General features: G+C 41.3%; 1 protein-coding gene across 2 annotated transcripts in view; it reads left to right on the top strand.

The window, feature by feature from the left end:
* usp24 (ubiquitin specific peptidase 24) overlaps nucleotides 1-17,368 on the top strand; it is a 67,594-nt gene that overhangs the window by 10,589 nt on the left and 39,637 nt on the right. For both annotated transcript variants that reach the window (XM_017455884.3, XM_017455883.3), the window contains exons 2-10: nucleotides 8,843-9,011; nucleotides 9,091-9,158; nucleotides 9,279-9,422; nucleotides 10,544-10,666; nucleotides 10,984-11,019; nucleotides 11,488-11,553; nucleotides 13,730-13,795; nucleotides 15,266-15,340; nucleotides 15,446-15,604. In XM_017455884.3, the coding sequence (XP_017311373.1) occupies nucleotides 8,843-9,011; nucleotides 9,091-9,158; nucleotides 9,279-9,422; nucleotides 10,544-10,666; nucleotides 10,984-11,019; nucleotides 11,488-11,553; nucleotides 13,730-13,795; nucleotides 15,266-15,340; nucleotides 15,446-15,604 (906 nt within the window). The remainder of the gene's footprint in view (nucleotides 1-8,842; nucleotides 9,012-9,090; nucleotides 9,159-9,278; nucleotides 9,423-10,543; nucleotides 10,667-10,983; nucleotides 11,020-11,487; nucleotides 11,554-13,729; nucleotides 13,796-15,265; nucleotides 15,341-15,445; nucleotides 15,605-17,368) is intronic.

The raw sequence follows: 17,368 nt of genomic DNA, 5'->3' as shown, positions 1-17,368 counted from the left end.
CCTGTGAGGCAGCAGTTCAAAAAGATGCGGCCGGTTGGCTTCACGTGTCACGGAGGAAGCGTGTGATGTCCTTCAACCTCTCATGATGGTGGGGGAGAGCTGATTGGTGGGAAAGAACTGGCCAAGAAAAAAAATTGAGCATACAGGCTGTGTATATATAAGTCTGAACTAAGCATGTGCTTCTTTATATCATTCTCAACATGAGCTCTGCTCAGAAATATACACGCCGGTGCGTTCGGAACAATAAAATATGGACAATGTTTAAAATGGCAACATTTAGCCATGTAGCACAGCTACAGCCTACACACATTATGATCATGTGACCTGCTAATGATCAAGTGCCCAAATAACAGTCCCTCGCAGAACTGAACACAAACTCAAGCAAACTTCTCAATATTTAAAGGAGCCAGAAGTCTCAGAAGTACCGCAGACGTTCTGCAGATTTGGGCCAAGACACCGCATGTGACATCATCACAACGCGCATTCAGCTAAAGCCCTCTTTGATTCACATGCGAAAGACCGCGCAAAACAATTTCGTGCAATTGTACCTTCGCCAATTCAAGTAGATTTCAACAAAAAAAGCACCAAAAACTCACAAGTTGCATGGCAATTTTTTGTAAAAAGCCAAGCAAAATCAAGCATTTTTGGAAGCAACGATCACAAAAAATCCTCTGCTGAATCCTGCTCGGACTGATGTCATAAAGGTCACATTGTATTATTATTATTATTATTATTATTATTATTATTGTATTTAAATTCTAATTTCAAAACATCATGTAGACACCATGACATCAGTGAAGAGCTTAAAGTTTCAAAAACATCCTGCTGTTTGGTTCACCCTTAGTACACACACGTGCGAACACACACACGCAGACACGCACGCACACACGCATATATTCTTATTTTGCTCCACTCAAGTCAGTTCCAGAAGCATCACAGGTGTCACGGAACCACAACCACCATCTAAACATAGTCTGCAGTCTGTGTGTGCAGCTCTGTGGCTTCCCTTAAACTCAAAACACGCGTACATAGAAACGCCTCTGAATTCTGGTCGTCAAGGTGTTTTTCACACCAGCAGATATTTTGTTGATTTTGTTCAAAGTTCCAGTAAAGGCTCTGCTAGAGGCATCTGTTCATCAGATTTGGCCTGAAAAGGTTATTTATTTATTTTCAACTAGGTTATCCTTTAACTTCATCATAGTGTGATGTTTAATATTAACTGTATAGTCAGTGATTGATGTAGGCAGGTCGTCACTAGTATTCAGTATTGTGCTGATCTGAGTACTGGAAGGGTTTTGTGGGTGGGTTTCGGATGGGGGGTTGTGTAGAGGTGTATGTACTATGCCTGAATTGAGTGGAAGTTAACAGCATGTAGAAAGTGTGATTTGCGTGGATTTTCGTTATGTTTATGCTGGTTATGTACGGGAGTTAAAAAAACATCCGTCTAACACAGCCGGTGTGGATCGTAACTCCTGTCTTACACGCATCACAAACCCTTCCGAGAAGCACCCGGTGTGAATCAGAAGATGCGATAACATCAATTCAAAAATCAGTCAAGTAGAGTATCTTAAAGCAAAAAAAAAAAAGGGTATCTTGCGTAAATGCCAGCTTTACATTACATGGGCCTGCTTTCTCTCGTACCCTAGTTCAGCATTGTATCTACTAATACACAGTTTAGAACAGACGGAACATCTTCAGAGTATCACTCGCCACTTCTTCAAACTTCCCACTTGGAAGTGAGAATGACATCATTTTCTACCTCAGTGCATTAGAGCTACAAAGTGGATGGGAAAAAAAACCCACAGACGCCTCCGTGTTCCCCGGGCTCCTCCATGTTCCCCGGGCTCCTCCGTGTTCCCCGGGCTCCTCCGTGTTCCCCGGGCTCCTCCGTGTTCCCCGGGCTCCTCATTTTTTGTTTGCAACAGTCTAGCCAGCTAACTGTGATGAGTGATGTATATTTTCCTCCTGAAACCAGCAAACTGTATAGTGTTACAGATTTAACAAGGGGATATGTCTGGATGTTGATTGATCTAAAGCAGAGGTTCTCAATTTTTTGTAACTAAACCCTCCCCACCAAGCCTCCCCTATTATGACAGGAGGGGAGTACTTCCTGTACTAACCTATGTAGGTTTGTAACAAAAAGCCCCGCCTCTGGTCTTCATTGGCTGCTCGCACGCAGACAGAGCTGAAACTCGTTATGGAAGTGGGCGTTTCCTTTTTTAAACACGTTGACAGTAGACCAATCACAACAGACTGGGACATCTGACCAAATAGATCAGCGTGTGCTCTCTGAAAGGAGGAGTTTAGAATGAATCCTGTAGAGCGGATCATTTAACGAGTCGTTTGTGACACGGGGGGGGGTTTAAATTATGAGCAAAAAATGTTTTTTGATCCTGTATGCGTGTAAATCTATTGTATGAGACCTTTAAAACAAAATTAGCCACGTTTCCAAACCATAAGAGATGCAGTTGAATAATTTAGTGTCTTATTCCTTGCAGATCTTCAAAATGACTTAATGGTTTGCTAAAACCAGTAACACAACCACTGTAACATGCCAAGAAGTAGTACTAGTACACACACATTTCCATTGTGCTGTATAAGCACAGCTTTTCTCATACCCTTTGTTACACACACACACACACAATTATACGACAGGTTGACTTGAAGGGGCTCCAGGAAGAGAACGCTTTCGCCACTCCATGTTTCTGGAAGCTATTCATGATGCAGAGTTCATTAGTTCCAGCTCATGAAACAACATTTGTGGCGTAACGCTCGTTTTCGTACCGCGGAAGTTAAGAGTGTTCTGTAATCAGCCTACTGAGGTCAGGAGCTGAACCATGAGCTGTGCCTTGCATAAGTATTCACCCCTCTTGAACTTACCCGTCTGTTGTAATGCTACAGCCTGGAACTGAAATGGACTTAACTAGGATTATATCTCATAAAGCGACATAAGATATAATCCCGATTCAGTGGTTTTCAGTTCCAGGTTGTAACGTTCCAACATGTGGAAAGTTAAAGAGGGGTGAATGTTCATGCAGTGCTTTGTGTGATGCAGCATGCTGAGAACCGAGCAGCGAGGGCCAGCCAGTGTGTGTGTGTGTGTGTGTGTGTGTGTGTGTGTGTGTGTGTGTGTGTTGCATGCGATGTCCTCGCAGCCTCCTAGCAGCAAACGCAGGAGTTTTCAGACCTCTCAGGCGCACACCAGGTCCAAGGCAGTATCAGTTAACTGGTGTTTGTTCTGCAGAATGTCAACAATATCAGGTTGCAGAATTCTGATATCTGCTCATCCCAGAAACTGACTAAGCAATTTTTAAGCTGCTGGAAGCAAGTTTATCGGTTTTGCAACTTCATCCTCACAACGCTTATTTTAGTGCTCAAGGCTGTTTATTTTCATGTTTATTTTTATTTTCAAGTAATAATAATTTATAATAAAGCTGGAAGTAATAAAATAATGTATAATAAAGCTGGAAGTAATAATAATAATTTATAATAAAGCTGGAAATAATAATTTATGATAAAGCTGGAAATAATCATTTATAATAAAGCTGGAAATAATAATTTATAATAAAGCTGGAAGTAATAATAATAATTTATAATAAAGCTGGAAATAATAATGTATAATAAAGCTGGAAGTAATAATAATAATTTATAATAAAGCTGGAAATAATAATTTATGATAAAGCTGGAAATAATTTATAATAAAGCTGGAAATTATAATTTATAATAAAGCTGGAAGTAATAATAATAATTTATAATAAAGCTGGAAATTATAATTTATAATAAAGCTGGAAGTAATAATAATAATTTATGATAAAGCTGGAAATAATAATTTATGATAAAGCTGGAAATAATAATTTATAATAAAGCTGGAAATAATAATTTATAATAAAGCTGGAAGTAATAATAATTCAAATCTTGTTCAACTCCAAACTCTTTAACCGTTCGAGACCTTTTTTCCGCCCACAAATCTTACCTTTAATGCAGCCCTTCCTTTTTGCCAGCAGTTCGCTAGTTACTTGTATGCTGTGCTCATGTGTCCTACAAATGTGTACCGTGAGGTAATATTTGTCATATCGCAGACCCCTTGCAATGTTTAATTTTATGAATAATAAAATGGAAACTAGAATATTAAGGCTGTGAGTGTAGAGGCATGTGATTCTAGACCACCATTTTAAAATGTTGGACCTGTTGGAAAAGCTAGGTATGCGTTTACACTGTCCTTATACTGCATTTGTGACACGACAGACCCAAGGGCTGAATTTTGTCGTTTATCAGACTTCAGCAGCTCACAGTTTGATCTCCCGAATGAGACAAGTTGAGACAGCTCTGATGGAGGCTGACATGCCGCCGTCCCACACTGTTGAGTCAATGCATAATTAACAAGGGACAAATATAGAGCATAAGTCATTATCATTTTAAGGACTGAAGCATGTCAATTTCTGCTGCTTAATTCCGCAGATGTGAGCTGGAATTTAAATGGCCGTCTCTGTAGAAGAGTCTTTTGGGCTATGGAGTTAATGGGACTTCTGTAAATAATTTTTTTTTTAAAAAGGATGTGACATACACTGATTGTTGTCGCTATGTTTGTGACCAACATGACAATATCTAGTGCGCGTTCATTCAGTCATCTTCAGTAACTTCATCCTCGTCCGGGTCACGGTACTTTCGAAGCCTATATCACGAACACCGGGTGTGAGGTGGGAATACATCCTGGATTCATCCCGGGCAGCATGTACACACTCATTCACACCTAGGAGCAATCTAGAGTAGCCAGTCCACCTACCGGAGGCTGGGGGAAACCGGAGAACCGGGAGGAACCCCATAAGGTCACTGGGAGATCATGCAAAGCTCTACACAGAGAGTTACCCGAGTTCAGGATCAAACAGGGACCCTGTCCTCTGAAGGTTATTGGTGGTCACTGACTATTGTTTTTAGGTTTTTTTTTCACAGCTCTCACAATGTTTGTCATCAGCTGTTGTTGTTTCCCTTGACCAACCCATTCAGTGTCCGTTGCTCAGTACACCAGTGGTTTCTTTCTTTTTCAGGACATTCCAAGTCATTGTATTGGCTATGTCCAGCGTTTGTGCAGTGCCTCTGATAGATTTCCCATCTTTTCTCAGCTTCTAAATGGCTTGCTTTTCTCCCATAGACAGCTCTCTGATCTTCATGTTGGCTTATCTTTTTAACAACAAATGCAGCCTTTAGGACTGTTTATTGTTTAAACAATCAGTCTAACAGGATACACTCGGTAACAAGAAACACCCGTCAGTCAGATGTTCCAGTATTTTTGCTCTGATACAAAATGTGCTGTGTTCTATATCGTTTAACACATCTACATATAAATAATAGGAAATAAAAGATGAAATCCTAAGCTCTCGTCTTATCTCCATCTTTTGGTCTCAAGCCCAAATGTCTTTGGTGTACAGCACAAACAAATGAATTGGCCTTGCCGTTCCAGTAGTTTCAGAGGGGACTTTATGTCATGCTATTGTATGTTTTTAAACATCATCTAGGCCTATAGACACTTATGTCTCCACGATCACAGTAGGTGTTGAAGACATTGTTTTAGGGCTGTCCGTCCATCCATCTGAGATTGTCATTAGCGTGATATTTCAAGAAGGATTTATATGGAATTATCATTGTAACCAGCAGATGAACTGATTATGTTTAGGTATTGCTCCAAACAGGGTCAAGGTCAAATGTTAGCAAGATCTTTTTCCTTAATAACTTCCTTCCTGTTTGAAGTATATGTTAAAGATGTGTGACGCGTACAAGTTAATAACCAGAAGGACGAGACTAGTTCTTGGCGGAGACGTTCGTGTCAGTGTCATTAGCTTCAAGCTCTTCTTGTCTTTTATAAAAGCAGCCACGCAACCAGGTGTGGTGAGGTGAAGATGACGGGTCACCAATGTTGCACCTAGTTTCTGTTTTGTAGGTGTGTTGTAGGTTTGTTTAGACACAGTAAAGCTTGACGCCTGGATATCTGTCTATGTTGAAACAGCATTTGTTTCTTTTCTCTTCCCTTTTTTTTTTTTTTTTATATAGTCAGAGGTAACCACAGATAAAACTAATCCTTCCTTGCTTGCTAGTGATCGCAGGGGTTAAAAACTCTGACTAAGTTTACATGGACAGCAAAAATCTAATAATGGACCTTATTCTGAATAAGACAATATTCTGATTGAAGGTGTTTACATGAGTCGCTTTTAGAATATCCCTTTCATGTTCAGGTTTTACATGTTATAGATCATAGATGGATTAACGTCACACGTCATTACGTCCCCACGCCACGCCGTCCGACATTCCCTCCAGAATTTCACGTATCGCCATGCAGTTCGTGTTCATTATGGCACCGTATACAGTTTTGAGTGTTTCATTTTTAATTTTACGAAAGCTTCAAGTGCAGTTAATTATTTGTCATGCTGTACGTGCTAATAGACGACTGCTTGAAGCCGTGGGCTGCGTCCCAAACCACGTAGAAGTGAAAGGAAACCAAAACCCTAGCTTGTCAAACAAGTCTGACAAACAACATTTATAGAATAGCACCAAGACCAGGAAAATTCAAAAAAGCTACTACCCAAATTAAAATAAGAGAGCACGGCTACGTCCCAAACCACGTACTTACCTACTATATAGTAGCTGAAATGCATGTATTACTCCTTTTATATAATGGGTAAGTACGTGGTTTGGGACGTAGCCGTACGCTCTTATTTTAATTTGTGTAGTAGCCCCTAAAAAAAAATCCCCTAAAAGCCCCAGCGATGTCCCGGAAATGTAATTATTTAGATGATTGACGGATGTTATTTCCCTGAAGTTATGTAAGGAGCTGCATGTTTCTGAAGGCATGCTCATTTAATAATGTTACAGTAATCTAATTTAAGGAGGGGAAAAAAGAAAATTATTTCAGGTTTCCTACAACTATCCAGTGTTGCTGGATTTTGGGAAGCCGATTGATGGTGGTGTTTACTGGCATGCCACTGAATATTTAACTGTTGAACTGATCAGTTAATGGAGCATCGTCTGATGTTCTTCTTACGGCTTACAACTCTTTTGTTATCTCCAATAATTCTACACCGGATTTCTCATTAACGTGGCCATGAAGCCACTGGGGGGAAAAGCTGAATCGGAAAGTGTCTTTTCTTTTAATGTGTAGCACACACTCACTGACTTCTCACAGGAATAACAACAATGCAGCATCACCCAACAAGTGATCACCAGAGTTGCTAAGCATTTATTACTCCCTCTAGGATTTTGGGATTTCTTCCATCGCAGAAACGAACGCAAAACCGAGCAGACTCCGCAATATTCCGAGGAGCTTGCGATTTAAAACTTTATTTTTCCAAAATGTGACATCACAACACGCATTCAGCCGAAGCCCTCTTCGTTTCGCATGCATCGAACATGAGTACAGCTTAAAGGTCTCATTTACCAACAGACATCACTGCGAAAGACCGCGCAAAACAATTCTGCGCAATTGTGATTTCGCCAATTCGAGTAGTTTTCTTCAAAAAAAAGCACAAAAACTCCAAGTTGCATCACACATTTTGCGGGGAAAACGCTGCAACGATCACAATAAAAACAACTCCCTGAAATCCTGTACAGACTGATCCATTAGTTCATTTGCCAAATTCAAGCAAAAGTCAAAGATTTGGTTTGTTTGGTTTCACACTGCTCATAATAAAACAGCAAAAAAAACAACCTTTGAAACAAAAACGAACGACGTTGAGGGGCGGGTCTGGCTGAAACCGTATTCATACAGCTTTTAATCACTGGTCAGAAAAATAGTGAACAAGACCTTTGACACGCGCACATAGAAATAACAACAACAAACATTCCCCTAAGCATGAAGTCTGCGCTAGGTAAATGACTAAATAATGACATCAGTGACTGGTACATTTTGTGTATGGGTTCAGTGTTTATTTTCTCTCTTTGTTCCAATTATCCAAAACACATGGCGTTTCTGTGGACAGCATTTGGCTCAGTTTGTGCCTCATGGCTCAGATTAACAGCTCACATCTACATAAAAATATTTAATAATAATAATAAAATGCTGCCTGCAGCTCATATTATACAGCGTGTTATGTTGACGTGCTGCAGTTGGGTTGCAGTTGGACCAAATCACTTTCTCTCTGCGGTCGGGTTTCCATGGAAGTCCACTGAGATCACGTCACTGAGATGCTCTTGGACAGAAAAACCCACCACGGATTAAAGGCTGCATATGTGAAAGCGTCCTCGGTGCCATTTTAGCACGCTGGAGGCGTAGGAAACTCGGACAGTGTCGTGTTTTTCATGAGGAGCAATGCTGTGGAGTCAGCAAGTACTGATGTGGAGCAACAGCTGTGCACGCAAGCCATGTTCCCTCACAGAGCACCACACGAGTACAGCCATGTCACTTACACACACACACACACACACACGTTTACGGGTATGTTTACTATCTAGAGACTGACGCGTCCCAGTTTTATTGTTTGGTGACGTTCGCTATTAGGCAGTTTGCTAATTAACAGCAGAGCCGAATGTTCTCTCCAATCTCCCAATTTCTGAGCTTCTTAAAAATATAGGAGTTTTTTTTTTTTTTTTTAAACCTACTCTTCATTATACATAACTGTTATTCATTTTGTAGATTTTACCACCGCTACCAACTAACTATCAGCAAAAAAAATATGCCCAGAAATATGTGACTGAAGCGTATAAACACGATGCATTACAAAAGATTCATAACTGATGAAATTCCTTATTTATAAATTTCCTGTAAATGATCATTTGGCCTATATGACTTCAATGTAATCTTGCTCTTTCTCCCTTGCTCTGTGTGTGTGTTTGTGTGTGTGTGTGTGTGTCTCAGAGGGCGAATGATGAGAATGGGAACTGTTCAGGGGGCAATATGGAGTTTCCCACCACCAACCTGTATGAGCTGGAGAGCAGGGTGTTCACGGACCACTGGTCAATCCCATACAAGAGAGAGGAGTCGCTCGGGAAGTGTCTCATCGCCTCCACCAGCCTCGCCAGAATGGGTATGACAGCAGTGTGTGTGAGGGTGTGGATCAGATTAAGCAACGTCTGATCGTAATCTCTTTCCTTTTGTGTCGGCAGGCCTGGCTGATGCAGATGAGAACTGTAAGAGATTCATGGACAGATGCATGCCCGAGGCCTTCAAAAAGGTGTGGTCGATAGATCAGGAAAAGATGACGCTTAACATCACGCGAAACAGCCTTTAGGTTTCATTTTGCTCTGCCTGTCTTTCTCTTTCTCGCTCACGTTTGCTCTCGGTTCCTCTCCAGTTGTTGATGTCTAGTGCAGTGCATAAGTGGGGCACAGAGATCCATGAGGGGATCTACAACATGCTGATGCTGCTAGTTGATCTAGTGGCAGAGAGGGTCAAACAGGACCCCATCCCTACTGGCCTTATGGGAGTACTCACTATGGTGAGCGCACACACGCGCACGCACACACACACACACACACACACACACACACACACACACACACACACACACACACACACACACACACACTCTCTCACACATTGACCCAGACATGAAAGCCCTTTGTCGTGTGTCTGTTAGCGTCTCCACATCATGGCCTCACATAGAGAAGTGCTGTCATGGCATTTCATTTATCATACATATTTCACTTAACAGCATTTCCGACATCCATTACCTGCTTGAAACGCAGATTACTTTCTGATAAACACACTTGATCACACCCATACAGTCGTGTGAAAAAGTAAGTACACCCCATGGAACTTGTGTTTTTTTATATATATATATATAGACAAGCAAACCTTTGATCCTGTTTGAAACCGTGCCTATTAGTAAAGGTGATGCACTCTATCAAATAATCGACACTGTGTAGTAATTTTCACAATTTAAATGAAGACAAAGCAGGTTAGTCACATGGAAAAAGTAAGTATACCCCTACATTTATCGCACCTTCAAATCCATAAAATAGAATCAGGTGTTGAAGATCGGGTGCCAGGGATTAGAACCTGCTAAGAGGGTGCAGGGGTATTTATACCCCTCTCGTATCTAGTGTCTGGTGTCTCCCTTTGCTGTCGGGGTGTGTGGCGTCATCGTGCCAAGATCTAAAGAGTTCTGTAAGCCTTCAGAAAGTTTAACATGGAATCAGATTCTTCCAGTTTTTGGAATTATACCCTCTACGTGTGAGAAACGTTTTACTGTGACATCATTTATCAAAGATTTTATAAGGGTTCATAAGGAAGTTTTTTTTTTCTTTTTTCTTTTTCTTAGAGCGTACAGAGATCTAATTTTAAAGCGGGAATGCACTTTAAATGATTGCTATGAATCTTGCTAAATGAATCCCTATTAACACCCAGTGGTATTTATCAGTTCTACAGAAGCTTAAACATCCATATTGGATTCTACAGTTTCTTATCAAAAGCTCAAAAAGCACCCGAGTGCACTGTGACAATCATAGTATTATAAAAGATCAGTGACTTGTCGTCTTCTAATGTTACAGGGTCTCACCGTAGTGCACTTACTAAACACATGTGACCGTCTCTTCTGTGTCTGTTTTCGTTTCGCAGGCCTTTAACCCCGATAACGAGTATCACTTCAAGAACCGTATGAAGGCGAGTCAGAGGAACTGGGCCGAGGTGTTTGGGGAAGACAGCATGTTTGCCGTCTCTCCCAGTTCCAGTTACCAGAAGGTGATCTTGATCTTACAGAAAGTGTGTTTGCTTTTTTACCCATGTGATAAATCTGTCCTGGTAAAGGAAGAGTGAATTGTGTGCTTGTGAGTTGTGTATTACAGCAGTTTTACTCATGTGTGTGTGCTTGAATGTATTTAGTTTGTTATTTAGTTGTCTGTTTATATTTGTTGGTTATATTTCTGCCTAATCTTACACAAAGGTTGGATTAGTTTCTAATGTCCTATGCATGTTATTACAATTAACACCAGGCACAGTTCTATGGCCTGAATCAATGAATTGAGCTATAAGTCGTTGTTCTTTGTGTGTCAAAACAGGAGCCTCACGGATGGCTAGTGGACCTTGTGAATCGGGTAAACAGCTCATCTCTTAAATATTTTCATTCATCATGCGGTTAAATAGCAATAGCAGTTTGCTGTCTTTTGCCACCTGCACATTTTCAATTGAACAAGCAGTTCTAAATGAATGACGCTACCCCATCAAGAACATTAACATTGGAAAAGAGGAACACGCCTTTATGTGCCGTTTTAGGCCTGTAGCGTACAGTAGTGCAGCTGAGCGAAAAGTAGCACAGCAGTATAAGGCTCTGGGTTACTGATCAGATGGCTGGGGGTTCAAGCTTCCGCACCACAAAGCTGCCAATTTTGGCCCTTAACCCTCTACGCTCCAGGGCTGCCGGATCATGGCTGCTCCTGCGCTCTGACCTAAACTTCCTAACAAGCGGGACCACGCAAAGAAAAGAATTTCCCAGACTGTAATGTGACAGACTTCTTTCTAAATGTGATGTAATCATACCTCTGTTTTTCTCTTCCCCGCCGCAGTTTGGAGAGATGGGCGGCTTCACTGCCATTCAGAGCAAGCTGAATCAAGAGGAGATGGAGATCGGGGTAAGTCGGCTACATTCAGTCATTTTGTTTTTAGTTATCTGGGCCTAAATAACAATTGTTTTATATTGTAGTTTCTGAATACTGGGAGGAAGAATTGAAATATGTTGTGTGTGTTTTAGAAATAAATTATTTGTTTGTTTACAGAAGTTGTGGAGCAACACACGATTGTTATTTAGGTCCTGATATACAAAAACATGGAATTGAAGGAGGGCGCACTTTCTTTTCCCCATGACTGTAATCGAGTAAGCGTCTCCGAATAATGCGGCGTTTGCTCGACTTTGCGTTAATTTGTGCGATTGTAGAATCTAAAACTCCTGGAGGGACTGAAAAGGGAAAATAAATTATGGATTCGATACGCAAAATATTTTAAACTAGTTATTAATATAATTATCTCATTATTCATGGAGTTCTGGCTCCGGGATTGCCGTGTTCGGGGATTTCTGTGCGCACACGGCATGAGGTTGGTTTGTTCTTCCGTCGCCCATGAGTGAAAATACATTTATGAATATATTTTTATTCCTACACGCCCACCACACAGAATTTTTTTTTTTTTTTTTTTTTTTTTTTTGGCTGTCTGAAATAAAACCAAATAACAAATTTACCAAAAATATACATTTTGCTCCAAGGCAAATGGACTGAATGGTGTGAAAGCGCCCTTAAGCTTAAAACTCAACTCCGGGTAGCTGCAGTGTGAAGAAGTGCAACGATAGGAAGTGTATGTGTGTTTGTGTGTGTGTGTGTGTGTGTGTGTGTGGTAAACGCCTTAACTTCCCATCACAAGGAAGAAGGTAGAGGAATCTGATTAGAAAATGAAAGTGAGTCAAAGCCCTCTTTAGTGCCTCTGTGAACACACTCACAGGCTCAAACACGCTCTCACAGGCTCAAACGCTCTCACAGGCTCACACTGTAAGCAAGCGGTCCCATTTCATCATGGAAAGGAGAGAAAGAGGAAGAGAAATGTAAACAGGTGTCGGTCAAATACTATACACCGCTGAGCGAACCATCAGTGCGTCATCAGGCCTCATGGAAGAGGTTTCACTTGACCCCGTTCCTACAGCAGTACAACAGGTGTGTGTGCGTAGATGTGTGTATACAGGAACAACCCGCTACTTACGAGTCGAGGCTAGAGTCACCCCCTCTGCGCATCGGTTTAAATGCCTCCCCTTGTCTTAGCCTCTAAAGCAGCCTTGTTTCGGGTCCGTCTTTTGAAGGCGCGCATTAGCATGAGCGCCAGCGTCGGGAGATCGCGCTCTGACAGGGAAAAGATGCTTTGATTTGAGGATTTGCATGTGAATAACTGACACAGGAACAGGATGTAGGATGTAGGCAGCTTTTGAGGGGGGGGGGTGTCTTCCATCGCTTCACCTGACCTGCTGTAGCTGCTACGCCGTCGGCATAAAGCCAGACATGCCGAGCGCTCTAGACGCCGCCTTCCTGAAAGAGAGCCTGATGGGAAGAATAAGAGAAGGAAGCTTCCCTCTTCTCTCCTCCCCTGTGCCGGTTTAATTCATTCCCACTCTGCAAACGGAAGCGAAATCATTGAATCCAGAACAGAGGAGCGATTCATCCAGGCTTTGCGTCTCTGCCGCTGCCATCCAGCATGAAAGAGTGTGTGTGTAGAGGTGCGAGTCTTCCTGAGGACGCAGATCACAGGTTCATATTCATGCACTCGCGCTAATGTTAGCGTTTCTACGGTATATTAACAGCCGACACGGAGGTTTTCATGGCTACGCTCCATATAAACGGATTAAAAACATGTTGATTTTTAAAAATTCGTAAGGAGTCTCCAGTGTGAACGCTGTGTAACACTCGGAGGAAAACACGCTGTAGTTTTTGTTGTATTAACTGCAAGAGAAAGAAAAAAAAAACACGAAGAGGCCAGTAAGGCAACAAATGTTTAACAGGAACTAACTTCTTTCCCAGACGTTCTATGATGTTAAATGTAACTGGACGTGGATAAAAAGTATGCCCCGTCATTCTTTAATAAGATGTTTTAGCATATAAGTGAAATAATGAACTTTGGTATGTGCCGTCATTAGAAAAGAATCGACTTCCTGCCAGTGCACATCGGCATCACACGAGCGTTTGCGGTCATCCCGACTCCGAGCGTGTCTGGAGGCGTTCGGGAACGTATCTCGGGTTTGTGTAATCGTTTTTCTCTCTCTTCTCTGTTCAGTGTGTGTCTGCGCTGGTGCAGCCGCTCGGCGTGTGTGCGGAGTACCTGAACTCCAGCCTGGTCCAGGTCAGTGTCTCCATGCCCGTTTCCCCACATAAACACTACTCATGATCTTGAAAAGCTTTTGATCTGTAGGTGTATGATGAAATGTTTTGAAATCGGTGTTGTCGACAAAAATTCTAATCGTGCCAACATTAGCAAACGAACATTTTATTTACAAAAAAAATCTTCCTTTTTTGTTTAAACGGACGACTCCAAAAAGCAGCCGATAAGTTGTCCAGCGTAGGGGAGAAAAAACATCTCAGGGAAATTCCTCAAGAAATCGGGTGAGAAAATGCCAAGAATACATTTCTGGAAATTCTCGGCAAAAAGCGGGTCTACTTTTGAAGATGCTAAAATACTAAATTATTTTGGATTTTTTTTTTTTATCACAACATAATTCCCATAGCTCCATTTGTGTTACTCCAGAGTTTTGATGAGTGTGTATCTAAACTTTTGACCGGTAGCGTACATCTCGGATTTTTTCTTTATCCACAGGAACCATGAGCATCATCTACGCATGCTTTTAGTCATCTAGAGTTGAACAGAAGTTTGAGTGGGTGTGTGCAGCATGAGATTTTAGCATTATTACATTTTTATAGAAGAATCCGCGATGTACTGTTAGTAGCGAAAGTAAAATATTAAGAGGAAATCATCAGCGGCTGCTGACTATAGATTTACGAGCGTATCGAGATCGAGTCCGTCAGATACTCGGCGGACGTCTCGACTCTGTCGCTTTGTAACAAAGTTGATTTTCTGGCATCAAAACCCAGAGACTCCGAGAAGTTTTTATTTTTGAGAAGAAGATTCCACGACAAACGTAGGCTTACGGTTACATACGTACGCCTTGCAAAATTGTTTGTAATAGCTGTGTACGAGTCCCTCAGTGTGAAAAGATGGATCTGAACATCATATAGTCACTGTTGGAAAGGGATCAAATATGTGGAGGATTTTTCTGAAGAACAGTGGGCGGTTTAACTGCTCAGGACAAACAAGTGACTCATGAACAACTCTCACAAAACATAAACACATCATGTCGTTGATCCTCCAGGTAACGACACACAGGATTAAGAATCCAGTGTGTGTAAACTTTTGAACGGGTTCCTTTGTGTAAATTCAGTTATTATTGCGTCTTGTGCACTATATGTAAACATCTGTTATGTGGAATAGTTTATTCAGGGCAGAACTAAATGAAAAACAACATGCAGTTTGTATGATCTCTCTTTTTTTTTTTATTAAATTATTTAAACATTTTGTAGATTCTGCAAGGTGTATGTAAACTTATGACCTCAGCTGTATATCTGTCAAATAGTAGCATGTGTTTATATCTCTTCTGGTCATTCAAGAGAGGTCATTAGAATTTCGACTGAATTTTAAAACGTTGCAAATGAGGACTTTAGGACGATTAGCATGTGTTGAAAGGCTGATGTATGCTGGTGCTTTGCCCCACTTGCCCCTCTGGTTAAGCTGCGACTGAAAGGTCTTTGTATGTTGCAGCCAATGCTGGACCCGGTCATCCACAAGATGATCACATACGTGCAGAATCTTGAAGAGAAAGACCTAAAGGACAAGGTACAGTTCATGTAGACACTAATACAGCACTGCTTTTTAAAACAAAATTTTATTCTCCACTCTTTGTAAAAATATTTCGACATTCTATCCATTGTCTTTACGTAGAGGTTGGTGAGCATTCCAGACCTTCTGTCCGCCATTAAACTGCTGTGCATGAGGTTCCAGCGGGAGCTGGTGAACGTGGTGGATGACCTGAGGTTGGACATCCTCCTGCGGATGCTCAAGACCCCTCACTTCAGCGCCAAGATGAACTCGCTCAAAGAGGTCACTTTTGGCTTTTCTTTATAATTTCCTCCCATAGCCTCGCATGTCTGACGTGAAATGAAGCTTGGACCTTTCTCAAGGGCACAGCAGAGGCAGACTGGTTTTAACGTGGAACTTAATGGCTACTGTATAGATTACATAAACGCTATAGCGCTTACCTCTGAACACTCGAAGGAAGGCGCACCGAACGAAGGCACACCGATCGATCATTATTTTGTAAAAGAAATCCACAGTGTTAACGGACCATTTAAAAACAGGCAAGCTGATTAAAGGGAAAATTTATCACAAGATCTTTGTCTAAATGTCTCTTTGTACATCCTTTTATTTATATATATATATATATATATATATATATATATATATATATATATATATATATATATATATATATATATATATATATATAAATACAAAAGGAAAGTGGAAAGATCAAATTTTTCACTTTTCTTAGAAAGAAATGATTAAGAACGACTTTTCCATGTGCCATAGTACAACATTTCAGCTGAGAGAGATGCTGTAGCCTGGCGTGTGCAGTGCTGCTTTGCCAGAAATACGTAGGCTGTATCCGAAGGTCCCAAGGTAGGAAGGCATCGAGGCACGTCCGAATCCATCGTTAGCTTCACTTCCTGTCTCATGAGATCCCTTCATCTGATCGATTTTTGAAGGCAGTGTAGATGTACCCTTCGCTGCCCTTCATATCCAACAATGTTGTAGGATGTTTCCTGTTTCCTTGTTGTAGGATGTATCCTACGTTGTTGCGTGTTTATCCGAAGGGGAGTGGCTTTAGTCGATTCTGGTCGAGCTCAGAAAAGTAAAATAGCGTCAGAGAATGCGGTTGGAGGGAAGTTTTCGTACAAGCGTAAGTTTTATTTTCACTTCCAACAACTTTTGATTGTGTTTATACCGGGAAATTAGTGTTGTCGCTAAATATTTGCTTGGTTATCGCCAAGGTGCTCTCCATTTATATTTCAAATATAATTTACGTCACGCTGCCTCAGAAGCCTGTCCGAAACTGTTTACGGAGGTGCCCTTGGAGCGGGGCAACGAGTCAGCTGCCTAAGGTTTCGCATGCAGCCATAGACAGCTATTTGGTTTATTCCTGATCAGCAATGTCATGCTGTTCTGCGGGTTCGGTAGCCGTCGTGTATGATGAAGTTACGGAACTGATAGGCAGAAAAAGAACAGGTAAGTGGTAATAGATGTATTTTAATCTGTATTTTGGAAAGTAGGCAACAGTGAGGTAAGCCTCGCTCATGACTGAAACCCATAACGGCATGCCTCCCTGCTTTAGGTGCAGTTTACAAGTGTGGTGATTATTTAAACTCTTTACTTTCATGTCATGGATTAGTTGAAATGATTTGAATGATCTAGCCCACCTGTCAAACCAAAGCAATGACATTCTTGCCTGGAAGTCCAATTAACTAGGCTGAAAAGCAGCAGCGAATGTAATATAAATCAAACATATGATGAGCTAATTATGGTCATTAATACAGTTTAAGTACTTGAATCCCTGGGAGGAAGCAGCGTTATGCAGCTGTAATGTTTATTCTCTCCCGATGATCTCTCTGGTGATGAAGCGTCGCATTTCTGTACAGTCTTCGGCTAACATTTCAGTTAGGAGCTGTCTTAATTCTCTCAGGCAACGGTGAATAAATAACCGACAGCTTGGGCTTGTCCCCGGAGTCCATGTTAGTGATTTGTCTGCCTGTGCAGTTGATCATGATATGTAAGTTGGCTCACTTTGAGTTGAGCGAAACTAACAGA

This window comes from Ictalurus punctatus, chromosome 25 (assembly GCF_001660625.3).
Source record: "Ictalurus punctatus breed USDA103 chromosome 25, Coco_2.0, whole genome shotgun sequence".
NCBI classification, from domain to species: Eukaryota; Metazoa; Chordata; class Actinopteri; order Siluriformes; family Ictaluridae; genus Ictalurus; species Ictalurus punctatus.
The sequence above is the reverse complement of the archived record's forward strand: the minus strand, read 5'-3'. Positions and strand labels throughout refer to the sequence as shown.